Consider the following 22,581-nt stretch of genomic DNA (forward strand, 5'->3'; position numbering starts at 1 on the left):
AGGCATTTGTAGGGATCCCCAATTAACATATAACTGTGGTGTTTTCAGCGACGTACCAATTGCGTACAATTTTTTTCCAACTAAAAAAGAAGCCTTATCAAAAATTTAAAATACCATGTGTCTGTGCTCCCATCGCATCTTAAAGCAGCGCCCTCAAAGAAAGTGATTGAAAGCAACTGCTTTGCCTGTCGCAAACCCGAAGACACAGCGCATCACCTTGATAATGGCACGGAAGGAGCACCAACAGCAGTTTTCACAGCTTCGCAACTATTGCTTCCTCTCATTTCTACGTCACACTTATTATCCGTCTCTCAAGGCTGACTGATCACACTGATAACAAAAGCTCCTTGATAATGTAGCCGAAGCGCCACTCTGACCACGCACAAAATGCAAAAACCAATGGAATAGGCATAGAATGTTTCAAAACCGTGGCTCAGCTCGCACCGCATCAAAAAAGTGCATGCGCAGCTGTTTCATGCCAGAAATTGCTTCGGACCAAAGCCACATTAAAGTGACGGTAATATTTTTTCATCAGAGTGTATATGTGCTGCAAAAACAGGTGCATGGCAGAAAATAAAAGCGAAATAAATGCACTGGGAAGGACTCGCATGTAGAGAAAATGCAAAACCGAGGTGTTCAAGAAAGTAAATCTGTTACTTCTAAATGAGCCGAATCGACAATCGGGATGTCTGCACACACACACACACAAAAATATCCACGCTGAATCTTCTCTGGAATTTATCTGAATGATATGCAAGCAATTCGTAGTACTGATGTGGTGTTTTGTGGTAGTATGCTGGTGTGTTTCATATAATTGTGAGAACGACCGCGAAAAAAAAGTGAAACGGAGAGGTGCACTTGCAACACAGACCTGCACAAGACGACATAGAAGAGACGAGTAAAAGCAATGTTCGCTGGTGTTACAGATATCCCGAAGTGGATGTGAACGCGGGATGAAATGTCCAGGAAGATGTAGCAAATGAAGGAAATATATGCAACATCTTTTAGGTACACTAAACCATTATGAACCATGAGCAAACGTGCTCCGGCGGTGGCGCAGCGTGTATATTGAAAGCAATATGTGAAAACGGCAGAGTGCGACATGTACTGAGAGCTCCATGAACGTTGTGTTTGCACCGCTTTGTTGGCGTTGAAGCAAGAGGCAGCGCGCAGGTAAATTTGCTCGCTGCTGCGGGTGCTACGTTAGAAGCGTTCATTTTACAGGACAGACAGAAGGATGATTTTTCCGTTGGGTAAGGATAGAAATGCTCCCTCATTTGAAACCTTCAGATTTCAGTGTGCCCTTATTATCTATAAATTCGTAACCGCCGTTGAATACCAGCTGCTGCCTAGAGGCCGTGTTCGAATAGGTCTCCTTCTGCAGCTACACAGTACTGTGCCCTCTTTATCACATCTTTTGTGGCTTTCTTCATGACCAATGCTGGAATTCTACGGCAGACATCCATTACCTTTGCCTTGAGCTCATCTGACGTCTGTTTCGATCATGTAAACACCATATTTCACATAAGCCCAAAGAAATAAATAGAGTGGAGAGAGGTCAGGTGATCTAGCCGGCCAATTTACAGGACCATGCCTTCCAATATATTGCGCATAAAAAGTTACACCCAGCCAGTTTCATGCTTGGCTGCTGCTGTCTGCTGGCACCCCATCTTGCTGATACCACAGAAGTGGAGGATGTGACAGTGGGACTTCGCTGAAAAACTCGTCCACCACTCCAAGGATTTCATCCACATAATAATGTCCAGTCAGTGTGTAATCGAAGAAGATGGGACTGATTATAGCACCGGCGTAAATTCCAAACCCCACATTTAACGACCACTGGTACTGGTGCCGAGTGCTCTTTACCCAGTGTGGATTGGATTCCCTCCAAAAGTGTGCATTATGCAAATTTACCTAGGTGTTTCTGCAAAAATTGGCTTCATCTGTGCACAAAATGTAGCTCAAAAAGTCCGGTGACTCACCGGCTTTTGTGAAGAACCAATTCAAGAAAACTAGAGGATTCTGCAGGTCCCTGTCTTCCAAGCGTTGGTGCAGGTTAAGGTAGTATGGGTGAAAGGCCGTCATTAGAATCCTCCAAACTTATGACTTGGAAATTGGTACCTGGGCGGTCACATCCCACATGCTAGCATGAGGGTTTGAGGCCATAAATGCTAAAACATCCGTGCATAGGGTAGGAAAAAAAGGAGTCATCCGCCGCTGTTTCTGGAAGCTGCCGGTTTGTTTCAGGTTTTCATAATTTGTTTATTGTCGATGCGTTTGGTCTACCGCTACACTACCATGACTAATATATATTTGCGGCCTTCCTCTTGTTGCCATTTGCAGCTCCCAAGGCAAGCATCATGCTTTCTTTATGCTCATTAGAGAAAGACACAGCAGCTGGGATGAAACAAAATGCACCTTTAAACCTTTGCACTGATGTTGTCAATTTGCATTTGTGGTCATAGGTGTTGTGACAAAAAAAAAAAGAGAAAAACACCATCCATGCGCTTTATCTACACTAAGACAAGTTATCACAGCTTGTTTCCAACTAACACCAAATGCATCGAGTTACTTCAGCCAGGGCGCGGCAGATAAGGAACTACCTTGATTATGATTATTTCTTTATTTCCTTCATTTCGTTCTGGCTAGCTCAGAGGGAGCTTGTTCGAGGGCGCTGCTTTATGATGCGGGTGGGAGCACAGTCACGTGGTATTTTTCATATTTCGTAGGGTTTATTTATCAGTTGGAAAAAATTAGTACATCGCTGAAAATACTGCAGTTAGATGTCCCTTGGCTGTGCCTACAAATGCCTCACTGACACTTTGATAATTAGGATAGTATGTCTTGAGTTAGTTCATTAATTACAATTACCAAATTAAATCTGACACGAAAAAAATACAGGCAGCTACTGCACTGTATCAGAAACAATATGCACTAGGTTTTCTTCGAGTAATGTAACTGCACTCTTTTTAAATCTGGGTGCATGATAGTTCATTGGGGCGCCCTGTATATATTTATGACCTCTGCATGCAAGTAGCAATGTTTATCCATAATAAATGTTGTAAATAATTAGAAGAGATTTTTTTTTTCATCATCCGTTAGCAGTGCTTACTGGAAAGAGAAGCAATACTGAGATGCATATCATTCACGTGCATTTCATACGCCGTTGATAAAAGACTCTGCCGCAGGGGTCACTGAAGTCTACAGGTTTTTTTCAGAGTCAAAAAAGCATGCAAAGCCATTTGAAGCGCGGTGAACATACAGCAACATATTCTTTCTCTTGACACAGGCTATCCATACCTTTAGAAATAATTTTTAACCAGCTACCTCCTTCTCTTCCAAAAATATAATAAACTCCATCCTGTGTGTATATTTAAATATATTGTATATGTGCATGGTGCTTACAGTATAAATTGAAAACAAAGTTGAAGTGAGAAAATACGGAGGCAGCCGCTGTTAGTGCTTCTAATGCGTTTGTCCTCCTATCATCAGAATTTGCAGAAATAAAGCAAAAGTATGAATTAAAAGTCATGCATGTCCGCACCAACAATGCTGCAGTAAGCTATTAGCAACAATAAAATGATGGCAACTACAGGGGGGGGGGCTCTGGGGCACCCTCGTAGGTGACGCCTATGGTGGCATCGACACCACCAACGCTTATGGAAATGAGGGACAACAAACAGGCGCAATGTGTGAACTTTCTTGACATGTATGCTGTGAGCACTTGGCACTGGCTTTGATAGTATGAGTCAGTGGGCAAGAGAAACGGATGACATTGTCTCCCAAATTCAAGTTAAAATCAAAATCCAGTATTATTTAGGTATTTGGGTATACAGCAAACTTCAATTCATTCAGCTCAGATTACTTTGATTTTTCAGTTAATTCGGTCCCGTGCGGCACCCATGCATTTCTATGGGCCCAACCTTTCGTTACTTCGATTGTAAAATGGACATTTGCCGGATAATTCGAACTTGAAAAAGTCAGCATGCATGCACCTGACCCCAATGATGACCCCTTTAGGGGCAGCATGTCTCGGCAGAGCTTAGGGGGCAGTGAACAAACGTAAAATCTGTCAAAAACACCCATTTTCGTAGAAGGCTACAGCGCAGGAACCAACAGAGACAAAGGAGGCACACAAAGTACACAGATGCAGCGCTTAAGTCAGCCCAGTGTCTGTGTACTTTGTGTGCCTCCTTTGTCTCCATCGGTTTCCACGTTGTAGCCTTCTACTATGTTCAACCAACAAGCCCAACTGGTTACTCTGCTCAACCCATTTTCGGTCTGTCCTAGGAAGATTTTCAAGCAATAATGGTAGTACATAATGTACGATTACAGTAGTCAACTGCTTCTAATGCACACCTTTTTTTCCCAAGAAAATCGGGCCAAAGATTGCCTGCATGGTGCAATCGGATATGAAAACAAAACTGTATTTGTGGTGTTTGTATGCTTTACTGCATAAAACAGCTGTATTGATGGGAAGCTGATTTTTAAAAAAACTACCTTTTTTTTCTAAGCAAGATTTCTACCTTGCTTGGGAGCTTTAATGTTATTTATACATTAGTTTTCTACTTTGTACACATAGAAAGTGGGCACATAATTGATTCGGGGGGGCATGTTAGAATCGGGCAAATACTGCCAAATGAATAGCAGACTGTTTTGACGTCCTTTCTGCATCTTGTTTTATTCAAATCGTATAATTAAATCACTTTCACTGATCCCGTCAGGGTCAATTGAATGGAAGTCGACTGTATTGAAATTTCTCAACTAATTTGTGACTGTGTGAGTCAATTTCTGTCATTCACTTTTTGACTGATATAACTGATAACTGATATAAAGCACAATCAGCAGCAGCTCGAAGAGTGTTCAAAGAGTGTTGGACGGTCCCTTAAAATCAGGAGAAACAATTGCAACATTTATCAGTAAAGCTTTTTGGCTTTATCTGCCAATGTGACAAACAAAGGAGTGGCATACTATGCTTCACTTTTTGTTCCTCCGCTTCCTTTGCCAGCAATGCCACTTGGTTGGAAGCGTTTTTGCTGAACATCCATTTCAGTGCAGCATCATCAAAGTAGGGTATCGATGGCAGGATTGTCAGCCAGTTGAGAAAACTCAGGTTTCCACTCATAATCAGGATCACCTGCCAGGCATGAACGCACACTGTTAGACTTCAGCTGACAGGTTGTGCTGAAAAGTACTTACCTGAAATGATATCTGAATTATTCCACATGCTATCCTGAACGGTCTTGTCAGCAACATGAACCATGGCACAATTAGCTCAATGATGTGATTCCCGAGAACTTCCAATTTGTGCATAAATGGAGGAGTTTGGTGAAGGTAGTAACTAAGTGGATTGGGCACTGGCTGGGTCTGCAATGAACACAATGAGTCCATTCATCATCCATAAAAATAGAATGGGTAGACGATAGCCTTAACTATTAAGAACGAAAAATTCAGTGTTTCTGAATCACCAGGCAGCAACACTCAAGCAGTCTGTTTTCAAGCTATATTGAAAAAATTATTTCAGTGGAGATGAGAAATGTAATTCCGAAAGAAAATTCAATTATTTCATGTCTTAATTATTTCTTGTTAATTTTTCATCTTATTATTATTATTATTATTATTATTCTAATTATTATTATTATTATTATTATTATTATTATTATTATTATTATTATTATTATTACCACACATCTTCACTATTAAGCACAGTGCTTCAGATACATATGCTACTGTGGAGAACTTCGAATTGAGCCCCATAAAACTTGTGTATAAAAATGTCAGGGGAATTTTACATAAAGCACTTTACTTGTGGGTAATTTTACCTGCAAGCTTAAACAGCATCATATAAATGATGGTCATTATTGCACGGTAAGTTGTCAAATGGATAAGGTGCTTCAGATAAGTGTCACTCCTTCATCAAGAGAAAACTTGCAATGTGGCAACTTACTGTCATGCAGAAAAAGGTATTTAACCACAAATAAACTTATCCAGCTGTCAAACACTTTTTGGAAAAGGCCCCAAAACATGATGGCACAAACACATTTAGTGAGTTAATAAGAGCGTTTGTTTCCATTATGTGTCTCTATGACAACAAAGGACCTTCACTGAATGCAGTTCATATTAGACATGCAAGATGATTCCATGAAGGAGCATTCATTAGGCACAACCATAAAGCCCTCAAATAAAATATCATTCTCTAAATAGAATTGCGCGATAAGCCATACCTCATAGTGATACATCATGCATGTCAGCTCCCACCAGCATTTGTCACCTCGTACTTTGATCAAGCCCTGCACCATAAGAACACAAAGCACTAGTATGAATGGACAGAAAACAAACTGTGCTCTAACTGACAGAGAGCATTGTGAGCGTCCAATCTAAAAAGTGCCTCACAAGTAAGCCTGGCACTGTGAGATTTATTGGTACTGCAAGTGGATATGCAAGATCTTTTACCTGACAGCATCATTAATATTTATTTTCGTTAGACAAAAAATTTATGAATCAAACTGACCCACAAGAATTAAGGGGTCAACCTAATTTGATCAGACAGCTCCACCTGATGTGAAAGTGGGTGAATCATCATCATCATCAGCCTGGTTACGCCCACTGCAGGGTAAAGGCCTCTCCCATACTTCTCCAACTACCCCAGTCATGTACTAATTGTGGCCATGTTGTCCCTGCAAACTTAATCTCATCCGCCCACCTAACTTTCTGCCGCCCCCTGCTACGCTTCCCTTCCCTTGGAATCCAGTCCGTAACCCTTAATGACCATCAGTTATCTTCCCTCTTCATTACATGTCCTGCCCATGCCTATTTCTTTTTTCTTGATTTCAACTAAGATGTCAGTACCTCGCATTTGTTCCCTCACCCAATCTGCCCTTTTTCTTATCCCTTAATGTTACACCTATCATTCTTCTTTCCATAGCTCGTTGCGTCGTCCTCAATTTAAGTAGAACCCTTTTCGTAAGCCTCCAGGTTTCTGCCCCGTACATGAGTACTGGTAAGACACAGCTGTTATACACTTTTCTCTTGAGGGATAGTGGCAACCTGCTGTTCATGATTTGAGAATGCCTGCCAAATGCCCCCCAGCCCATTCTTATTCTTCTGGTTATTTCACTCTCGTGATCCGGATCCGCAGTCACTGCCTGTCCTAAGTAGATGTATTCTCTTAGCACTTCCAGTGCCTCGCTACCTATTGTAAACTGCTGTTCTCTTCTGAGACTGTTAAACATTACTTTAGTTTTCTGCAGATTAATTTTTAGGCCCACCCTTCTGCTTTGCCTCTCCAGATCAGTGAGCATGCATTGCAGTTGGTCCCCTGAGTTACTAAGCAAGGCAATATCATCAGCGAATCGCAAGTTCCTAAGGTATTCTCCATTAACTCTTATCCCCAATTCTTCCCAATCCAGGTCTCTGAATACCTACTGTAAACACACTGTGAATGGCATTGGAGAGATTGTATCTCCCTGCCTGATGCCTTTCTTTATTGGGATTTTGTTGCTTTCTTTATGGAGGACTACGGTGGCTGTGGAGCCGCTATAGATATCTTTCAGTATTTTTACATACGGCTCGTCTACACCCTGATTCCGTAATGCCTCCGTGACTGCTTAGGTTTCGAATGAATCAAACGCTTTCTCGTAATCAATGAAAGCTATATATAAGGGTTGGTTATGTTCCGCACATTTCTCTATCACCTCATTGATAGTGTGAATATGGTCTATTGTTGAGTAGCCTTTACGGAATCCTACCTGGTCCTTTGGTTGACGGAAGTCTAAGGTGTTCCTGATTCTATTTGCAATTACCTTAGTAAATACTTTGTAGGCAACGGACAGTAAACTGATCGGTCTATAATTTTTCAAGTCTTTGGCGTCCCCTTTCTTATGGATTAGGATTATGTTAGCGTTTTTCCAAGATTCCAGTACGCTCGAAGTCCCGAGGCATTGCGTATACAGGGTGGCCAGTTTCTCTTGAACAATCTGCCAACCATCCTTCAACAAATCTGCTGTTACTTGATCCTCCCCAGCTGCCTTCCCCCTTTGCATAGCTCCCAAGGCTTTCTTTACTTCTTCCGGTGTTACTTGTGGGATTTCGAATTCCTCTACACTATTCTCTCTTCCATGATCGTCGTGGGTGCCACTGGTACTGTATAAATCTCTATAGAACTCCTCAGCCACTTGAACTATCTCATCCATATTAGTAATGATATTGCCGGCTTTGTCTCTTAACGCATACATCTGATTCTTGCCTATTCCTAGTATCTTCTTCACTGCTTTTAGGCTTCCTCCGTTCCTGAGAGCATGTTAAATTCTATCCATATGATACTTCCTTATGTCAGCTGTCTTAAGTTTGTTGATTAACTTGGAAAGTTCTGCCAGTTCTATTCTAGCTGTAGGGTTAGAGGCTTTCATACATCGGCATTTCTTGATCAGATCTTTCGTTTCCTGCGATAGCTTACTGGCATCCTGTCTAACGGAGTTACCACCAACTTCTATTGCACATTCCTTAATGATGCCCATAAGATTGTCATTTATATCTTCAACACTAAGGTCCTCTTCCTGAGCTAAGGCCGAATACCTGTTCTGTAGCTTGATCCGGAATTCCTCTAATTTCCCTCTTACCGCTAACTCATTGATTGGCTTCTTATGTACCAGTTTCTTCCGTTCCCTCCTCAAGTCTAGGCTAATTCGAGTTCTTACCATCCTATGGTCACTGCAGCGCACCTTGCCGAGCACGTCCACATGTTGTATGATGCCAGGGTTATTGCAGAGTATAAAGTCTATTTCATTTCTAGTCACGCCATTCGGGCTTCTCCACGTCCACTTTCGGCTATCCCGCTTGTGGAAGAAGGTATTCATTATCTGCATATTATTCTGTTCTGCAAACTCTACTATTCTGCTATTCTGCTATTCTGCTGAAACTCTGCTATTCCTAGAGCCTATGCCATATTCCCCCACTGACTTGTCTCCAGCCTACTTCTTGCCTACCCTGGCATTGAAGTCGCCCATCAGTATAGTGTATTTTGTTTTGACTTTGCCCATCGCCGATTCTACGTCTTCATAGAAGCTTTTGACTTCCTGGTCATCATGACTGGATGTAGGGGCGTAGACCTGTACGACCTTCAATTTGTACCTCCTATCAAGTTTCACAACAAGACCTGCCACCCTCTTGTTAATGCTATAGAATTCCTGTATGTTACCAGCTATATCCTTATTAATCAGGAATCCGACTCCTAGTTCTCGTCTCTCCGCTAAGCCCCGGTAGCACAGGACGTGCCTGCTTTTCAGCACTGTATATGCTTCTTTCGTTCTCCTAACTTCAATGAGCCCTATTATGTCCCATTTAATGTCCTCTAATTCCTCCAATAGCACTGCTAGACTCGCCTCACTAGATAACATTCTAGCGTTAAACGTTGCCAGGTTCAGATTCCAATGGCGGCCTGTCCGGAACCAGGGATTCTTAGCACTCTCTGCGGCGTCGCAGGTCTGACCGCCGGGGTTTGATTGTTGAGTTCATATAGACCATTTTTTCGTAGGCGCCGCCATATTGTGAACGCAGTGGCGCCGCCTATGAGCAGTGCCATACTGGCTTGGGTGAAAGCGGTCTTTTGCATGGCAGGTATACGCTCGGCGGCAGGTTCTGGCGTTTGCTTTCGCGGTCGTGCGGTCTGTTTAGTATGACGTGCGTCTTATACATGGTAAACGGTTCTGTGAAACGTGCCGAAGTGGTTTAAGGCGTCATGGCCGGAATTTCTGCTGGCGTTGAGGTGGACGGAACATGCAGCGCGATGTGTGCGCGCATATTTGAGCCTACAATCAGCCTCGGAGTCGGAGATCGATTGTGTATTTCCGAATGTTCCAATCACTAATGTGACCTTATTGCAGTATTATCCTCTATTTCTAAGCTGCGGTTTAGGAGCCATAAAACATACGCGACGATCGTAACAGCGTAGGTACCGTTCTGCTACGATAGGAGCTGTGCTGTTATACTTTGACAAGCGTTCAAACTGTTCGCTGCAGGTTACATTGCGTGACTACTCGGTGGGATGGATGAGGTTTCCACCCATGAATAAAATAGTTTTGGCTAGTAATAGCAGCATACCTTAGTCTGAATTAAGCTTGTCCAGCAAAGCGACCATTTATGAACTGTGTGAGCGTCCTAAGCAGTAGCAGGTGCTGGATTACAGATATCTTTGTTTTATATAGCGTATGGTCCAAGCATACGGCATCAGCGGTTATATATTTATAAACGTTGTGCGGTGTTAGCCCGTTTTCTCTTGCTTTTTAGGGAAAGAGGATGATAACCGAATTTTATTTTTTCGGTTGTGTTCATTCAGTTCTCTACGCTGCACTCACACGTATTATAGAAATTTTCCCTTTCTTCCTCTTTCTATTCCCCTTTCCCCCACCCCCAGTGTAGGGTAGCAAACCGGATGCTGTTCTGGTTGATCTCCCTGCCTTTCCTATCCTTGTTCTCTCTCTCTCTCTCTCTCTCTTGCGCTCAAAAATAGCCATCGCATTCTCTTTATGCGAACCCTCTCATATAGTATGGCTGTATACAGGCCAAAAAGGCAATGCGGAAGCACATAGCTTATACATGTATCGTGCTGGCTCACCAACCGCAGTGATCGCTGTGTTGAGCAGCGCCATGGGCCTCATGCAGGAAGGCTAGCGTAGACATATGGTAATTTCAAGCATACTAGACTTGAAATGCGTGAGAACGATGCCAGTGTATCACAAACATTTGATAGTGCCTGCCACTCAGATGTTTCGTGGTTGCCTTAGGTTGGCCGTGCACGAGCATGCGCTCTTATGTTTTATGTTTTACTCCCTACGCCAATCGATCAGACAGTGAGCTGATTTACCATTTAATGCTGGTAATACAGAGACGCCGGTTTTCTTTGTTGAATTAAAATCGATATAAGCGAAATAGTAAACAACACATACACGCACCGCGACTGATAATGCGCGTACACCGCGCCTGATTATGCGCGTCACATTTTTGCGCCCCCGAGACATATTTCCGCCTACTTTAGTTTCCGATGTACCGCAAGGCTTCCCTGACGACCTTATATGAACGAACATGGCGTAAATTTCACTAAGTAACCTCTAAAACATCTCGAAATCGTTCCGCAGCACGCGACAGCAATACTTTCAAGCAGCGCCGCGCCGGATTGCCCAAGCCAGAGAGGAGGAAAGGCTCTCCGCGCGCCCTATCCTCCTCGCCCGATGAAACGGTCTATAGGAGGTTGTGGCCAAGTACTGCACCAGGGTGGCCAATCCTGCTCTGGTGAGGGTGTGCGTTACCGGTTCTGGTCACTAGGGATCAGGCCACACTCCAGGCCTGTTTATGCAATTTTATCAACACACAGATTTTTTTTTTTTTTTTTTATTCAGGAGGAAAATTGTGCGGCACCGGGATTCGAACCACGGTCCTCTTGCACGCGAGGCAGATGTTCTACCACTACGCCACCGCTGCACTGAAAGTAGGTGAATAAATACACCCAATGCAGTAAGTAGCTCACATTGCATGAAGTTATAGAGCAGGGAAACGCACCATTCCAGTGTTAACAATGAACAGCTTACTAGGCAATGGGCATTCCATAACAGCATGACAATGCACCTGAGGAGCCATCCAGCACAAAAGAAGCTTCTGATTGTTTCTTATTTTTGCATAAAATGGCCAGTTGGAGATGCTCTGAGCATTTTTCGCAGCACCTTCAAAATACTTAATATTTTATTTTATTCTGTACAAGGTTTTGGAGATGACTGCATCAATACACAGTGGGAGTGTTCAGTAAATATGTGAGGGAAGGAATGCTGCTTCTCACATTTCCAATGATTTCTTAAATGCCAAGAATGTAGCAAATATCCCCAATAAATTCAAATGTGCTAGCTTATGCTGCATCTTTTCAAGCATGGACAGAAATGTTTCAATTAAGAAAGAAAAGTTACCACAAACTACTGTAGTCGTTACTACTGCTTTACTACTTGCACCTTTGCTATCTATACATATATTTTACCCTGTGAACCTCAGAAAGGCCACAAGTTGCTCACAGCCCATGCTTTTTGAAAATGGGCAGTTTAAGAACCGGCACGGGCATGTAGCAGTGACTTGTAGCCCTTGTGGGTGTTTTGCAGGCATGTAGCAGGCAATAATGCCCCCAGATTAAAAGGCTTATGGGGCAGTGGAAAAGTACACCATATTGCATGTATGCTGGTGGGTGAGGCAAGACATCTCGCTAAGTGCCAGGTTGTAGACACCAACAGGTGCATTCCGGGAGCACAGTTGAAAGGAACAAACACTTGAAAATGATTGGCAAGAATCATTATTCTTAGTGTGGATTCAAATCTCCCAAGCCGAAAAACAAGTGCCTTGAGCTCTTTTGTCAGCATTTGGTCATTAATTCACTCATGCTTCAAAACATTCTTCACACTTGTTGTGCATAGTCTTGTGAATGAATAAACACTTGGTAAAAAAATATAAATTCTAGAAAAAAAAGCTGTGACTATGGCTCTTCAATTTTGCTATTTGAGGACGCAGTCTACCCCAAGTTCATGAATTTAAACACCTTGGCGGTACTTTTACACACAATTTAAGCACCTTCAAGGGGCCCTGCAATGTGCCAGAGAAAGCTTGTTAAGCAGCACCAATGGCATCGCTTCAATGCGGCGATTTCGTGTATGTCATAGATAGGATGTGACGTCAAGGAGTGACTATATGATCATTGGTTAAAAATGTAATGTGCAATTTGCATTTGCATGATATTGCGAATACTACTGTGAAAAAAGCTACAGCATTACGTTTTCAGACATTTCAGGTATCGCACAGCCACGACAAGGTGTTGCGACCATGGGAACAAGGCATCACATGCCGATCACTTTGGTGTGCCAATGGCCGCCTTGCGGAAGCTGTTGTAATCATAAAGGTGATGCCATGGCCCCCGAGATTAGACCACACACCAACTGATCACGGAGGCCATGGGAATGCCATCAACTGGCTAAGCAGGCTTGGCAGCCATGGCACGCTGACTTCCGCTAATGCTCAGCAGCTATTGGTGTCACCACATGACGTCATGGGAGAGTGAAATGTGGCATCTAGAGCCACAAACATTCGAGTGGAGGGCAACTGTCATTTTGCATGTATTTTGAACATTCTCTGACTAATTACTTCGTATTGTGTGGATCAATTTTCATAATTTCTTTTGCTCTGTGTTTTATGTCATTCCGAGAAAAGACCTAGAGCAAATATGGGGACACAAAGAAGCATAACAGGGCCCCTTTAAAAGCTAATGGAGTGCCCATTCGAGATGGCATAAGAAGTTCAAGTTACCATAACTGTTAACTGCGAAGACAGTGAGAGCAGCTGAGGCATGGAACAAGAGATACGTTTCTGATGGAGAAATGTATGTACAAAAACAACTTACAGCACCGAGCATGATACGGAAAAGGAGCCAGCGATAGCCCCATATGACGACCGGCGAAGGAGGTGTGCCACGCGGCAGCTGCTTCCATGTCCAGATTGGACAGAAAAAAATTGCCAAGAAGCCTGTTTCAAGCAGCTGGGACTCCCAACCTATGCCAACCATGCCAGAAAGCAACGTTAGAACCAGTGCAAAAACTCACAGTTGGAGTCCCACATATAAAGAGCTGCTAGACTGAAAAAGATGGCAATATCACAATACTTACCAAATGAGTACCTTGAAGCACAAAATGAAAAGAGAATAAAATACACCAATAATTAAATCTAATGCATGAGCTTTAATTAACTGTACACATACTGCTTTACCAAAAGGCACAACTGGATACTAAAGTGAACAGTCATGAAGAGTGCACCAATCACATGGAAGAGGACGAATGGGTAACCAGAACACCTTCGTAAATGATGGAACAAAATAGAGGAGTTTACTTTATAGCAACAAAATCCACCATGAGAGTGAATGTTTGACCAAGAATTAGAATTTTAACTATATCTAGTCTAATGATTGCTTCAGGAATTGTAGTAATGATTTAAAAGTAAAAGAAAGAACAAAACCGAAAACCAACGAGGGAAATCAAAGTACCAGCAGTGCAGTTACATATTGCATGCAGGCTTATTGCTTCAGATCATTGATTCTCTCTGAAATTAAGAAAAATGTGCATGTTGCTGCATGCAGAGATTAGGTATTGGAGCTGTATCCTTTTAGCCTGCCACCTGAGGCATGTAAAATGTGCTGGCATAGCATGAAAACAACCTTTGAATAATTTGTGCCCATTCTTCATGCACTTGATTGAAATACAGAACCTTGAAGTCCCATAAACTCCCCACAGCATACTGAATTTGTGACAGACGGCTCTCACATAGATTTGGAAATTTTATTTTTCACTTTCTTGTTCAGTTGCATAGAATATAAATTTGTTACTTCAAAAAATGAAATGCGGACCTGCAAGGGTTAAATCCTAAGTGTGGGCTCTATGTAACTTTGAACAAGAAAAATATTTTGTAATTTACATGCTCTACATACGTACGCACCTTAGTAAAGGCTTAGTTGCACATTAAGGTGTCAAATATTGGTCCATTAAATTATCTCCTCTACCACTTGTACCCTGTATATGCACTCTCTATGCTGAAGAAAGTTTATACTGATGCGAAGTGCCACCATCAATACAAGATGGCTGCATGACCTGACAGCTTGGTTAGTAAGTCCCACACAACATTAAAAGCTTTGCATGGAATGCAAGATAGCAGAGGCAGACCTTACTCTTTCAGTAGCAAGTGGTTAATCTGTGCCCATTCTTCACACACTTGTGACTGAAATACAGAATCTTGGGAGCTCCATAAGCTCACAGCAGCACACTGAATTTGTGGCATTAAATTGGTTTTCTGGTATATTTCTTGCAATAAATGTTGGTAGCCCACCCTCTGTCCTTTTTTTCTTTCTACCCTTCTTTTATTTTGTGCAGTATGTTACATGTTCAGCCTGAACCAGCTGCTCTGTAACGGAGTACTTCTGCTACACCATAAACATTTCCAGCAGCCTATTACATATTAACAGGTCAGTGTGCACAGAGATCAACATTTAAAATGTTCCACACCATGTGCACTGCAATTTCCGCAGGTCTAGATAAGCTTGGCAATGAGCTTTCTTTACTGCAGAAAGTAAAGTTGGTGGACCATAATAAACTTGTTCTCCTGGGCATCGCAGTCATGTGTGTAAAGACACACGACTGTGCAGCACAACTCTCAGCACAACCGCTGAGAGCTGTGTCCTTTTTCTACAAACACATTTTTATCATTGGCAGCTGTGATAATTCACTCCTTAACTGACTGGGCTGAATAAAAAAAAGCAATTATTCATTATTATGTGCCCTCAACTATTCAATTTATACTGACTACTTTGTGTTAGCTGGCATCAAAATGTGAAAGAGTAGGCTCCAACACGGACACAAGTAACTTGGTGTAAGCAGCAGCAATACCAAGGCTCGCTTCTTCCTGTACTAATGATGAGTCGAGCTTGTCAATGTATCTGTTAAATATTGCTACTGAGTCAGATTAACGAAGGCATTTTTCTCCATTATTAAGACAACTGAGCATGCTCTTTGCTCATATGTGTCCGCACGCTTCTTGGAACAGCCACTATAGGTGTGAAAAGAATCACAATCATTATATTGAAAAGAAAAGCCAACATAATACAATAAACCCCATTAAATGGAATCTCAAGGAACAGAAGAAACCTGTTCAATTTCACATAAGTTTTGTTTACTGAGAAAGACGTGCAGAGGTCACTTTTAAAAAAAAGTTGTGAAATAGTTAACGTAACAGCTAGTTTTCAGAAACCCAAAAAGAGACAATAAACTTATTCCGTGCTTACACAGCCAATTTTGCTTGTTCAAGTGTCGCAACATCTGTGGTTCCGTTTAAACAGAGAAGTGAACACTTTCATTCGGATTAAGCGTGTTTGCATTAATTAAATACAAAACCAACATACTGAGAAGCAGTTCCATTTAAGCAGCAATATTAAGTGATTTCCATCTACCAAGATTGTACTGTAATCATGGAATCCCCAACCATGCCCCCCCCCCCCCCCCCCCCTTAAGTTTCTGACACTTCTTTTTTTTTTCACAGTTATGTACTGCTTTGAATGCAATAACTATCACCAAAAGAATTGAAATATTACCATAGCTGTCCTACGTTTACAAGGGAGTGGTACAAAATCCACAGGAGAAAGAGAGAGACTGCATTTGCTGCTCCTGTCACTGTGATGCCCAATGCTAGGACGGTGCCCACAGATGCTATGCAGTCAAGCAAAGTGTCAACATCAATGTATTCGTGGAGCCACATTATGGTCGGAACTCGCAGCAGTGTCTCACTGTGGAAGCCTTTGTACATATCTTTAATCTGAAAGGGACAACAGTTTCAGAATATTGATGCAGTACAAAAGCCCAAGGAACAGAATAGAAACAGAACAGAACTGGTTTAAGGCTTTGTTGGATGAAGTGCACACACACACACATAACCCTCACAAACCTGAACAAACCGAAATTGCAGGCTAACTCTGAGTCGCACTGCTGTCACAAGTGCTCTATTGTGAAAGCAAAAAGTTGTTGAACGAAAATTCATTCTGGTCCCGTAATCAAACCCGGAACCAGCGCCTTTCTAGGGCAGTCACTTTAGCATTTGAGCTAACCAGGAGGCTGGCAGATTGCAGAGCAAGGCTGAATCGACAATTCGAAGTGCAGGGACAAAGTGGGACAAATTAAGAGTTATTTTGAAAGCAAGCTCTCATAATGATGCCCTTTTTAGAATAAAAAGTGCAAGGAAACATGCATGCACATATTGTTGGATATACTTGGTATTCGGTAAAGGAAAGTATGACTTTAATAGGTTGAAATACAGTTACTACAAGAACAACATCAGCAAGCTTTGGTACCATGACTTTGGTACCATGAAATGCTTGAAAGCATGATCAGCATGAGACATTGAGGAGGGTGTAATGGTGGTGATGACATAACCATCAAACAAATAAGGAGAGTGTACGGAAGAGATAGTTGATCTCAAAATAATGACAGTTCTTTTTTTTGTTTTAACCATCATTAAAGGGTCACCAAAGATAAACACTATGTCAATTTAGACTGGTAAAGTATTTTTTGACAACTCTATTATCATTAACTTTTTAATATAGGTTGATTATTAGAAGAGAAAATTAAGGTCAAAGTTCTATTCCTTTAAACTGCACACTGGAACCCTAACGCTGGCACATCAGTGTGACATCACGGATCTCACAATATTTTTTTTCCTATTTGGGCCGCACTGGCTCGGTAAATGTATCTGAAACTTGTCATGTTCAATCTTTGGCTCCTTTGGAACACAAAGTAGACAATTTTTACCGATAAAGAATTAACTAGGTCCTAGCAGATGGCATCAAACTCCATGATGTCATGGTGAGCTGGTGTGGGATTTCAAGGCAGTGTCGCCACCCATCTTTACTCTTTGCGCCTTTTTTCTGCATACCAAGCTTCTGCAGTAAGAGTGGCTTTTTTGGCATTATAGAAGGTTAATTTACTAATACAGGTGAAATCATTTCTTTCTAAATTTAGTGTCCCTTTAACAACCTCAGAAGGCACAGTGTGCAATACTGCAAAAAACAAATTACACAGATTGTTCAGACATAAGCACATTTGTATGGCAGATTAAGTGACAAAAGGTAGCAAGCACATCAAAGGCAAACTGTTCGTATTATATGCAAGTTTAAAAAGCAAAAGATTAAGTTCGGTTTCATTATTATCTGTCCAATGAATGTATAAAACTGCTCCTATCAACATGACATCACTTGCAAAGTCGTGCAGAATACCGTTTATGGACATCGATCATCATCATCATCACTACCATCATCATCATATTGTTTTATGTCCACTGCAGGACGAAGGCCTCTCCCTGCAATCTTCAATTACCCCTGTCCTGCGCCAACCAATTACAACTAGCGCCCACGAATTTCCTAATTTCATCACTCTACCTAGTCTTGTGCTATCCTCAACTGCGTTTCCCTTCTCTTGGTACCCATTCTGTAACCCTAATGGTCCAACAGTTATCTAAGCGGTGCATTACATGACCTGCCCAGCTCCATTTTTTTCTCTTGATGCCAATTAGAATATCATCTATACCCGTTTAATCTCTGATCCAAACCACTCTCTTTCTGTTTCTTAACATTATGCCTAGCAATCTTCGTTCCATCGCTCTTTGCGAGGTCCTTAACTTGTTCTCAAGCTTCTTTGTCAGTCTCCAAGTCTCTGCCCCATATGTCAGCACTGGTAAACTGCACTGATTGTACACCTTCCTTTTCAATGATAATGGTAAGCTTCCAGTCAGGAGCTGACAATGTGTGCCGTATGCGACCCAACCCATTTTTATTCTTCTATGAATTTCCTTCTCATCATTAACATCTATGAAATCAGAAGTGGGACTATGGGAAACATTTCGCTATAGAAGGCCTCAGTGTTGTGCTAGTATTTATGTATCCAAGCAACATTTTTTGACAGCCAATAAAGAGAAAAAGCAGTTACCCTTTCCATGTAAAGGTGCGCTGGAAGAAGACCCTGTTTACCCACCAAATATTTGTTTTGATTGAGGGCAACAAGAAAGGCAACAGCTGTAAAAAAGACAACATAGTCAGTTACACAATATGAAAACATTTGTGTTATTCGCCACACAATGAAAGGAACTTTACATGTTGCAATGTAACAGTGCTAACATAAAAGGGACAAAGAATAAAAAGAAATATGTTGCTGTGCATCGTCTGTTAGCGCTGCAATACTAAGTCAAAAAAGAACCTGCAGTGGCCACTACTCAGCTAGGCAGTGGTCAATGAAGATAAAATAAAAAAGAAGCTCTCGGTATCTCATACCCAACAAAAATGACAGCGCGGAGGTGATTACCTTAGACTACATTAAGTCCATGCATATTGTGCCAGTTTAAAATACAATCAATGTTTATTCATGTCGCAGAGTACATGGAAAGAGAACAAGAGTGAATGGACTTTACATCATCTCCCATCCTCTTCATCACTTTCCTGACACCATCCCGACACCACCCACAGCATTAAATTTTGTGCCAGTGTTGCACACTACGTGAACTATTGTTAAATGGTAAAGTATGGATCGCCTTCTGCCAGTTCTACTAGACGGCACCTGTGGTTGTGGCTGCCACTAGATGGGCGGCTGATGAAGAAAAAGATAAGTGGGCATGAACAATACTGCACATCAAGAACTCCCAGTAAACCTCTGAAACAATTATGTTTTTGCAGACAATAGAACAGACAACCAGGCTTTTTGGTAAGGATTCATTGAGTATGGCAATGCAAAACACAAGGACAAGAAAGTAAACAGGACGGCAATAAGATGCCCATTCTGTTTACTTCCTCGTCCTTGTTGTGTTTTGCACTGTTGTAATCATAATGAATTGTGTTTTGATCTCCCTCACCTATGATTCTAACACAGCACCAGTACATCCTTATGAAGAGGGTGCCATAAATTTCTGAGAAACATAACACAATAACATGTCAGGAGATAAAGACGCCGTTATGTGGCTTGCCATCTTGTATTCTGCACTAGGAGTACACATGGAAGCTTCATAATGCATGCAACACTTGCCTGAAACAGCCTCTCATGAACACTTCCTAGAACAGCTCAGAAGGTGACAAATACACATTCCAAGCTGTACATTTCAGTCTTGTTCTTGGACAGAGCAATCACATTATGGAATAGTGTAAATGGGACTTCAATTACTGTGTAAATTGCTGCAGAGTGTGCCTACCTTTTCTTCTTTTTCTTTTTTTTTAAAGGTAGACTAAAGCTGAAAGCACTCCCTTTTCTGTTCCAGTACTGAAAGGTATTCTAGCAGCTTGGTTGTCTGTCACGCAACAAACCAACAGGAGACAGTATTTCAACTGCACCCGGAAAGTCGTGACGCATTTGGGAAGTATGATATTGTCAGTTCTTAAGGGAAATAGAATACCAATGACATGATCACTTTATGTGCACATTATTAGTAGTTGAAAACACATGCTGCTGCAGTTATGCTTTCCTTATACAGTGAAAAGTTCAGCAAAGACAACTAATATTTAACTAACAGTGCAGTAAAGACAAAGAGGTTATTCTTTTAAGCAAAACATTAATCATAATGTGTGCATTGCCTGATAATTGCCAATAATCTATTTAGCAAATATTAGCCTTTCATGAACATTTTTAGCATGCATGTTGAAGCTGCAGTTGCAAACATTATTCATAAAATGAGCACCACGTGTTGCACAATAACCAACAAGTTGATTATTCACAAAATTTACCTGCTACAGTGTGCTCAATGGCTATGGCATTCTGCTACTGAGTATGAGGTCGTGGATTCAATTACCAGCAGCCATGTTCTGATGGGAGTGGAATGCAAAAATGCTCATGTATGATCACCCACAAAATACTGTAGGGCATGTGAACTCATGGCTGCACTCTCGGATCACTGGTGCAGCTGCCGTGGCTGTGCACCTAAGCAAGCCTGCGCACGCACAGTGATGCCTAGAGGCATGGCTTCATGCCCTCTTACAACAATGTTTGGGCATGCTGATGGAAATGCTCAATGAAGTTGATGATGCAGTGTACTGGGCTTGATGTGGTGAAACTGCAGTCTGTTAACATGCGACACACAAACTCAAGGTTGGCTTGCTGCAACGGTGATATAGTATTGAAGTAACATTTGCTTCACCGCACTAAGATGCAGCTTTGGTGGGCCCAAGTAAAGTAGCAGATTACACAAAGAGACGTCTCTAAGCATCAGTGTGCCTGCGCAGATTTGGTTCAGTGTGTTACCATGGCAGCTGCACCGATACACCCCGGAGCGCAGCCACGCATTTGTGTACCCCGCAATATTTTGTGGGTGGTTGCACTTAGGGCATATTCTAGTGGTCATTTCAGAGCACTTGGACAGCACTATAAAAGTCATGCAAGACAGCTTTAATGCTGTGTTTTAGCATGACCAACTGGCATAGTAGTGACAATGCGGCCCAATTATTGCGGCCGGAGACCAAAATCCTTGCAGTGGTGCTTGAGTCCTGTCTTACACAAGTATTATAGCACTACCAGGGCACTCTGAAGCGACAAGTCGAATATGGACTTATATTTAGGTGCATATCAAGAACCACAAATGGTCGAAATTTATAGCCAATAATAAATGGTCTTAATATAGCCGAAGTGCTGCTTTGGGACATTAAACCGCATTTGATTTATCAATGAACAAAATAATATTAACCTATAATTATTAATGCTAAAGCATTAAATGGCTCATGAGGCGCAAAATCCAGCAATGGTGGTGTGACAATGTGATGGTACAAAAAGGCTACGAACCCTCGACCTTTGGTGGGAGTTGAACCCACTACCTTTGGTGTTAATTAAGGAGAAGGTAGTTAAGGCACAGCTAATTAAGATATAGTTAATTAAGGCACTCAAACCCACAACCTTTGGTGGGAGTTGAACTCTCAGCCTTTGTTAGGAGTTGAACCTACAACTTTTGGTGTTAATTAAAATAGAGTCAATTGAGGCACTCAAACCAACGACCTTTGGTGGAAGTCCAACCCAGGACCTTGTGTTGTGGCATAATGTCTAAGCATCGCGCGGTGGTCGCAATGCTTTCACTTTTATCCACCTAGGATAACCACCGTGCCCCTTGACTTTTTTTATTTCAGTACAGATACTTCAATTGTGAAACTGGAGCCAGTTCATGCTCAAGGAATGTTCAATTAGCAAGAATCCTGAGATGATCCTTCCTCAGAATACATAGTTATATTCCACAGTATGTAGAGAAATGCTTTGTGGGAAAATTATCCACAATAAACAAATGTACTTTCACTAAATTTTGCAAGCACATAAATTGAAACTGATGGTACTGTCAAGATTCGTACTAAGTGGACATGTCTTGAGCACTTGATGACTTCAGCGCTTGTGTTGCCAATTGAAAACTTGTAAAAATTCGGTAAAATAAGAGCTTACAGGCCATTTTTGCTAAATTCATGATCGCGACCGCTGCAAGAAATGTGTTGAAGGAAATAGCCTTTTTTTCTTTGCTGCCCTGTATCCAGTGCAATAGCTTGGGTAGCCATAATAAACTTCTTATTCAAGTCAAGACTTTTCAATTATAATTGACAGGCATGCCAAAGCAACACACTGAATTGTAGGATAAAGCTTGGCACCACTGACAAACTATTTCGGGATACAATACATAATTCAGGGATGTGATTATGTAACAATTCTATTCCAATTCTTTTCCTTCTTGCACTTCACCAGTCGTCTGAACTGCACTCCACCTTTATCATCATCAGGATATGCTAGTCACAAGTGATGGATGATAAAAAAGAAATAGAATGAAGTAAAAGTATAGCTACACTATACTGGTCCAGAAGACTAACACAACAAGAATTAGTGCACCATAAAGTTAACCTACTTAAAGTACCAACCTGACCTAATTAAACACAGCAAACATTAATAGGTTTCAGAGGTGAGTGGAACAAACATGCACGCAAGCACACAAAACACACACACAGAGAGAAAAGAAGGTCGGTCCAGCGAC

At 41.7% G+C, this 22,581-nt stretch overlaps 2 protein-coding genes across 10 annotated transcripts in view; one reads left to right on the forward strand and one right to left on the reverse strand.

Moving 5' to 3' along the window:
- LOC126544474 (uncharacterized) overlaps positions 1–13,511 on the forward strand; it is a 36,068-nt gene extending 22,557 nt beyond the window's left edge. Inside the window, exons 2-3 of one of the 3 annotated variants that reach the window (XR_008608521.1) lie at positions 11,394–11,508; positions 13,426–13,511. The gene's annotated coding sequence lies outside the window, so the exon portion shown is untranslated. The other 2 variants (XR_008608522.1, XR_008608520.1) reach the window with 2 other exon arrangements.
- LOC126544478 (lipase maturation factor 1-like) overlaps positions 1–22,581 on the reverse strand; it is a 37,271-nt gene that overhangs the window by 11,108 nt on the left and 3,582 nt on the right. For 5 of the 7 annotated variants that reach the window (XM_055061504.2, XM_050191814.2, XM_055061508.2 and 2 more), the window contains 7 exons: positions 18,537–18,622; positions 16,154–16,374; positions 13,686–13,696; positions 13,424–13,572; positions 6,225–6,290; positions 5,200–5,367; positions 4,972–5,137 (listed from right to left, as the gene is read on the reverse strand). In XM_055061504.2, the coding sequence (XP_054917479.1) occupies positions 4,972–5,137; positions 5,200–5,367; positions 6,225–6,290; positions 13,424–13,572; positions 13,686–13,696; positions 16,154–16,374; positions 18,537–18,622 (867 nt within the window). The other 2 variants (XM_055061505.2, XM_055061509.2) reach the window with 2 other exon arrangements.

Source organism: Dermacentor andersoni, chromosome 1 (assembly GCF_023375885.2).
Source record: "Dermacentor andersoni chromosome 1, qqDerAnde1_hic_scaffold, whole genome shotgun sequence".
Taxonomy (NCBI): domain Eukaryota; kingdom Metazoa; phylum Arthropoda; class Arachnida; order Ixodida; family Ixodidae; genus Dermacentor; species Dermacentor andersoni.